The sequence below is a fragment of the Nanorana parkeri genome, unplaced genomic scaffold (assembly GCF_000935625.1).
Source record: "Nanorana parkeri isolate BGI_ZX_2015 unplaced genomic scaffold, ASM93562v1 scaffold238, whole genome shotgun sequence".
Taxonomy (NCBI): Eukaryota; Metazoa; Chordata; class Amphibia; order Anura; family Dicroglossidae; genus Nanorana; species Nanorana parkeri.
In genome coordinates this window covers 141,789-148,852 of record NW_017306506.1, presented here as the reverse complement: position 1 = coordinate 148,852, position 7,064 = coordinate 141,789, and the positions used below count along the sequence as shown (strand labels likewise).

The 7,064-nt window shown below is 39.8% G+C and overlaps 1 protein-coding gene across 2 annotated transcripts in view; it reads right to left on the bottom strand.

The window, feature by feature from the left end:
* The window catches only part of RNASEH2B (ribonuclease H2 subunit B), a 22,507-nt gene that overhangs the window by 10,101 nt on the left and 5,342 nt on the right, over positions 1-7,064 (bottom strand). For both annotated transcript variants that reach the window (XM_018556472.1, XM_018556473.1), the window contains exons 3-6: positions 6,145-6,252; positions 5,042-5,118; positions 4,073-4,190; positions 2,345-2,409 (exon numbers count right to left, since the gene is read on the bottom strand). In XM_018556472.1, the coding sequence (XP_018411974.1) occupies positions 2,345-2,409; positions 4,073-4,190; positions 5,042-5,118; positions 6,145-6,252 (368 nt within the window). The remainder of the gene's footprint in view (positions 1-2,344; positions 2,410-4,072; positions 4,191-5,041; positions 5,119-6,144; positions 6,253-7,064) is intronic.

Sequence of the window (7,064 nt, the reverse complement as noted above, 5' to 3'; positions counted from 1 at the left end):
CATTGCTGAATATACGTTTTTTTTTTTATTCCAAGTAAATCGTTTATAGTTGTTAAAAAATGTGCTTCCATGAAGCAGCTTTATCACCACTTACTGAGTAGAGCCATTCTAAAGTAATTGTATACACGGTTAGAATTTCGAACGAACATTCATATATAATATCCTGTGGGAATGTTCGATACTGGCATCAGAAACTTGCCATTCTAAATTTCGTTTAATTTTCGGTTTTATTTAACATTCGATTTTAGAATGAATAGAGTTTCCGAATGAAAACCACATTCACTGTTAGAAATTACTTCAATTGAGAACATTTTTCCAATATGGTCCTTCAAATTTTTTCGTTACTATGGCTGAAAATAATCATCGACTTGACCCCATCAATGATCAGAAAGTCAAATGAATTTGGAATAGGTGGATTGAAAATATGAATATTAATCGGACTTGAGACCTTCTGGATTAAGAGGAGAAAATATAATATTATAAGTGGAAGAAAAGGGAAAGAAATGGGCAATAGTAAATAGAATAAAGATAGATAGAAAAGTAGGGACTGCAGATAGGGATCGTACTGTTGTTGTTCTTAGGTTCTGTTTTTGCTTTGTTAGTTGTTTTGGGCTGTGGCTTTATTGTCAATGTTCACAATGTATGGAAAGGAAAAAAAAAAACAAATAAATAATATCTGATTTTAAAAAAAAGAAAGTAAAATGAACATTACAAATTCGGCTTTGTTTGTTCAAAATTCTAACCGTGTATACCCCACTTAAGATAGGAAATTTGCTACTGGCTGGAACACCAGAGGAAAATAAAGGCAAAAAGGAAATTAAAAAAAAAACCAAAAACAATGAATGCAGCCACCAGATTTAAAGATAGGTAAGCTGCAATATAAAAATGTTTACTTTTTAAAGAGGACCTTTACCCATATATTAAAATAACAACAAAGGCACCTTTAGTGATGCCAATCTACAAACAGACAGCTCTAGATAATTGGCGGCTTTTTATTCTTTGCATACCTTGTTTTTCTTTTCCTCCCTATTCTTCTCACAGCAGCCATTTTCACTAAAAGCAAGTAATCCATCTCCCTTTACTTCCTGGAACTCTGGCACATGTGACCATGCATATCATCTCAGGGGAGGAAAATGCTTTTCCCTGAGATCTTGTGAGATTACAGATAAGATTTCAATGCAAGAGCTGCATGCTGATGTGATGTTTAGTGAAAGGGGGTAAAGGTCCCCTTTAAGTTTAGTTACCCTTTAATTATTTCAGTTTGCAGTGTGTTTCAAAGAAAAATATCAAAAGGCCAGAGCAGTCAAACTGTAAACCGTGTTAAATAAGTAAAGTTACAAGGATAACAGAAGAATTGCACTCCACATAAGCCTTTGTATTGATATCTGCAGCAGTGGATTGGTTGCTAGTTGCACCAAACATACAAGCCCATTTTGCCACTTCACACCAGCAGGATTGCACACTCTAGAACTTATAAATCAATGTCACTGATAAATTACAGATCAGAAGCTTGGATATCTATGCATTTTTCAGCAGATAGAAGAGAGGGTTTACTTTCTGAATGGCTGTAATCTACGACATGCCAGGTTAACTGTACACCCACTGCTGACAGAAAATAGCAGGCCTCCATTAGGGTGATTACATAAAAACTAGGGATGAACAGATACCGTTTTTTCAGTATCGATACAATATTTTGCTTTCGGTACGCGTCGATACAGAGTACCGATACTTCCGCTAGCATGGAGCCGGCTTCCCGGGCAATCTGATTGCTCGAGAAGCTGGCTCCATGTTGTCTGGCCAGCTTCATTGGCTGGGAATCAATTCCCCACCAAGCACAATCAGCATTGAGCTGGCTTCTCGGCCAATCAGGAAGCCGGGTCATTACTCGCCGCCCAGTTTCCTGATCGCACGGTAAGCTGGCTCCATGTTCCCCTACGACACTGCTGGTCAGAGGAAAGCTTCCTCTGACCGAAAGTTCCGATATCAAGGAAGGTATCGGAGCATTTGGGCAAGTACGAGTACTCACCCAAATACCCGGTATCGATACTAGTATCTGTATTGGTGCATCCCTAATAACAACATACAGAAGAGGAACCATTTATATTTAATATCTTAATACAATTGAGAGTGATTGAAAAAATAGATTAATCCTTAAAAAAAAAAAAAAACCCCATTTAGGTGACTCTTTTCCCAATGTAAAACTTTTTTTTGGTTTTTGTCATTCCTCGCACTCGCAGCTCACAGAGAACAGAAGCATCTACTAGAAATAAAAAGTCAGTAGATCAACCTCATCAAAATTAAACTCATGATTATGGTGAATGTAAACAAAGACAAAAAAAGTCACCTTTTTCTTAAGCCATGCTAATGTTTTTTCCTTGCTGTATTTGTAAAACTTCTTACTGCATATTTCTAGAAGAAAGGAAAATGAAAAGAGAGATGTAATTCTGTCTCATTCTGACACTTGCATCCATTATTTCTGCAGGATCATTTATGTTCTTAGTAGACCATCAAACATGTCCTACTACAGCTGACCGATCCTAATAAACAATTGCTAGATACCTTGCCGTCATCCTAATGGCAGAACAATGTTATCCTTTCATTTAGACCTTTTATTTGCTGCATGTTTGCCTGGGTCTGTGAAATATTTAAAGCTTGACACAGTAAAGCACACAAATGCTCTTCAAAAGGTGTAACCTTAGACAACAAATATGAATTAAAAATAGTTCTTTCTACTATTCCCTGTACAGCAAATATCTCAGTGAGCAGGAGAAATTATGCTTTGAGGCAATATAGCTGCACAGTGCTGCCAATAATACATGCTTCAGGCACTGGGGCCACAAGAGGTAGATGGAGTTCATCTCAAGACTGGTTAAAGGGAAATTAAAATATTTTAGTAGGTTAAAGCTGATCTCCAGACTTAACTCACCCACCATAAAAAAAACTTAACTCACCAAGCCCTCGTTTAGCTAATCCTGCAAATAGATGAAAAAATACATAAACTAAAAGGCCCAAATACTTACCTGGATCTGAGGTCATGTGACATGTTGGGTCGCATTTCTTCTATCGTCTGTGCTAAAGAAAGTATGGGTTCCTTCTTCAAGCAGGCACATCCATCCCTGGTGACACAGATGTTTCCTCTCAGCTGTCCATCGGCGGGGTCCTCACAAGGTAATGAAGACTCCAGCGGCAGCACAATGAGGGGCTGCAACAAGACTGGCCAATGGCAGGTACTGACTGCAGCAGTGGGTCACTGCTTTACATTTAAGGACAGACGCCATAAAGGGTCAAATTACATCAGACGAAGGTGTGAAAAAGGTTTTAAGTCGTTTTTAATATTTTTTTAGATTGTGAATGGGTGGGAGAGAGGGACTATATTTGCTTGGAGATAGGCTTTAACAATTTGAATATATATTTCAAGGGTATATTTTGCCGTTTCTCTGGAGCTCCGTCTTAGGCTATCCAAGAAGGTGGAATCATTTTGTTATTGATTTGGAAGGGGAAAAGATGGCCAGGGCAGTGTTAATATCGAATAATCTGCGCTGTCCCCAGTCAATGTTCAGAGGAAGCAAAATTAACATGAACCTATACATGAATTTGAAAATGTCCCGTGCCTAATGAAGGATCTAAAATGCAATCTTAAACACAGACAGGCAATGTTTTGGAAAAGTAAAGGCTTGCTTCCCTAATGCACATCTTCATATGTATGAATGCCCAGACACATTTAGGGGTCTATTCACCAAGCTGCCGAGGGCAGCCGAGTGAATGACCGATCTGAAGTGAAGTGAGCCGAACACTGTTCGGCTATTCACTTCAGGCTGGTACGGCTGATTTCAGCCGTACATCGGCTTGCTTCGAGTGGCTTCGGGTCGGCCGAACATGCTCAGCATGTTCGGTACGGGCTATTGTGAATAGCCCGTACAGCACCCCTTCGGTTCTACTGAACCGAAGGGGTCCTGGGGCCGAAGCTAGCCGAAGGATCGGCCGAAGTTACGGCCAGATCCTTCGGCAGCTTCGTGAATAGACCTCTTAGTAAAATCATGCAATCCCTACAAGAACAATAAAAGAAAGGCACCTTTTTCTTCAGTCACATGATGGAGCGACTTCTCTACTTGAGTGCATTGCAGCAACAAGTTACAAGATGGAAATTCTTCATCTACTACAATCTGTTCCACCGGCTGAAATTTTCCTTGCTAAAAAACAAAAACTGAAATATATTAATAACCAGAATGTAAAGTTATAAAAGACATAAAAAAGGAAGTTGGACATTGTTTTATCCAGTCATTCAATCAGTTGACTGAAAACAATCACCAGATACAGAAGCTAAATCTTGGAAATCTAGGACGGAAATATTGCCCATCAATAAGCAAAGATATCCCCTGCACACTATACAGCAATAAAGACCTTGAAGTAGCAGTCATGCCTGTAGTGATGTCCACGGATGGTAGTGTGAGTATAACAGCAATGAGAATCAGCAGCACTCATGAGATGAAATAAATCCAAATGTTCTTTTTATTGAAGAAGCACGGCACATGCATAGTATAGCCAATGTTTCGGAACCACACAGGGTACCTTCATCAGGGTAACATCACTATGTCTGCCCTGATGAAGGTACCCTGCGTGGTTGCGAAACGTTGGCTATACTATACACACGACATGCTTCTTCAATAAAATGAACATTTGGATTTATTTAATCTCATGAGTGCTGGTGATTCGCATTGCTGTTAAATATTGCTCATGAAAACAATTTGTTTTGTATTTTTCAAGTCATGAATCAGAAATGGGTGGAGCTCTATTACGTATTAGACATCACTCATGATAGAGCTATAATAAGAAACAAGGACATCGGGTCAAAAGGTATGCACTTCCTTTCGGGTGTGTATATAAGTTGCATAAAAACATTTTAAATATACTTGTGAGTAACAGGCTGAGCAGGTTTGACTGTATGATAGTTTTGGGTAGATGATGACATGTCCCTTACTGACACACATACATACTGACTAATAAAGCCCTAATTTACATGTGTATACAAATGCTAATATACCTCTTTGTCTGCTTTTATTAAGTAGTATATCACCAGAAACAGAGCATCCACTGGGGTTGTGTACAGTAATCTCCCATCTAGAACAGAGCAAGAATAAAATAAAAATAGAAAAGGTACATAAAAAGATGAAATGGGGCATTGCACTGCTGTATCAGGATTTCTTTTTCTTCTAAAAAATAAGCAAATTTTGTTACAATAGACTAAACCGATGCTGTGATCTCATTATGTTGCACTTTTTAGCATGCAACTGTAAGAGAATCAGAAAAATTAGACTTTAACGTTCAATCAACAACCTCTATAAAACATGTTACATTAAAAATAAAAAATGGTTAAAAGGCAGCGTGTAAATCAGTCAGCTGATGTGCTTGGCTAATCATCAATTCTTATGACCACACAGGGATAAGGCTCCTCTCAGCGGGGAACACAGGATTCAATAATGAGGCTAGTACAGGGGCCAGCAAAAAGTAATTGTTATTAAATGGTTCGCACACTAAAACTAAAATGATCCATAAACCCTTCAATTATTTCAATGCATTTGTGGGTGCTTAAATCACAAAAGGGTCCTAATCTCAGTAAACACAAAAACCTATGCACTGTATATAGCGGTTGAATAAGCAAAAAAGGTAAGTACTGCAAGCACTATTTTTGCAGATCGCACTGGACCGGAATGCAGGTACTAATGTGTCTGCGTTCCAGAGGCGGGTGATTGCACTGCGGGTGGGGTGGCTGCAGTGCTATTGACTTCAATGCCCGCCATGCCCGCTCCCACCCCTGGACGCGGGGAGCTGACAGGCTTCCGTTTCAGAGGCCTTACGCTCTGGAACGCAGACTTTGTGGTCTGAACCGGCCCTCCATGCAGCAGAGCTGGGGAAAAGACATTCATCCTCCTAGGACACTGGCAGAAAACTGAGGCATGCTGGTAGTATGAGGAGTTATCCTGAGCTGGCCAACAGTTTTTTTTTGTTTTCCAATATCCAATCCTCCTGTAGGTGGCAGGTTTAAGACTTCCTGTGTGCCTTGATAAATGAGATTTAAGGACTCCATCTCAGGACTGCTAAGTACATTTTTGTTTTTGGGTTACAATACACATTAATGACTCCTACCTTGTTGAACTGTCTGACCTATGAACCAAGATCGATTTTCTTCCTTGAAAGCTTTCACTTCACAGATCTGCTGTCCAGAGTTAATAAACAAGTACATGGCACCTTTTTCTATAAAGTTACAAAAACAAATAATGAACATGTATGTCTTATTATATAGCATGTCCAACATATCCACCAATACTGCACCACAAACGACTTGTAAGATGGTTGGCCGGTCAACTGCAAGCCAGATACACATGTGAATGAATTCTGAATAACCTCAGAAGTTCCTCAAACTGATGTCAAACTAATGCCATCAACGCAAGCCCATCGGCACAGGCCATAACTGTACTTTGAGCTGGCAGTAAGCGACAAGCTTCCAGCCAAGCAGGGAGTATGCTAGAAATGCATCACTCTGTGCAGGCTCAGAGCACTATGGACACGATTGCAAACAGACAGACCACTAGCCCCAGAGAAAGTGACCACCACAACAAGAATATAGGAGAAGGACCACCAAAAAACAATAGAGTGAACAACAGAAGACCTAAAAATTACCATTGTGACAAACAGAAAGCAAACACTATCACTACCAGCCAGGAAATGAACAATGACAAAGGGGTACTATGATGATCCGTCACTCCCTGTACATTAAGGAGTGAAAACCACAATATCACCACTTAAAAGGAGAACTATGGGGTTAAGGCTTTTCCCCATAATTCTCCTTAGGGTAACGGGAGGACACAAACTATGGGCTAGAGGTGAGTGAGTGTCACGAGGTGAGTGAAAAGCACATACCTCATAGTTCTCCTTTAAAAGGAGAACTATGAGGCAAGTGAAAAATCACTCAAACTGTCACACGTCGGCTCAATAGATCGGGAAGTGAGCGAACACATACTGTCGCTCGCTCACTTCTTGTTCATCTCCCTGCAGATAGCGGTGAA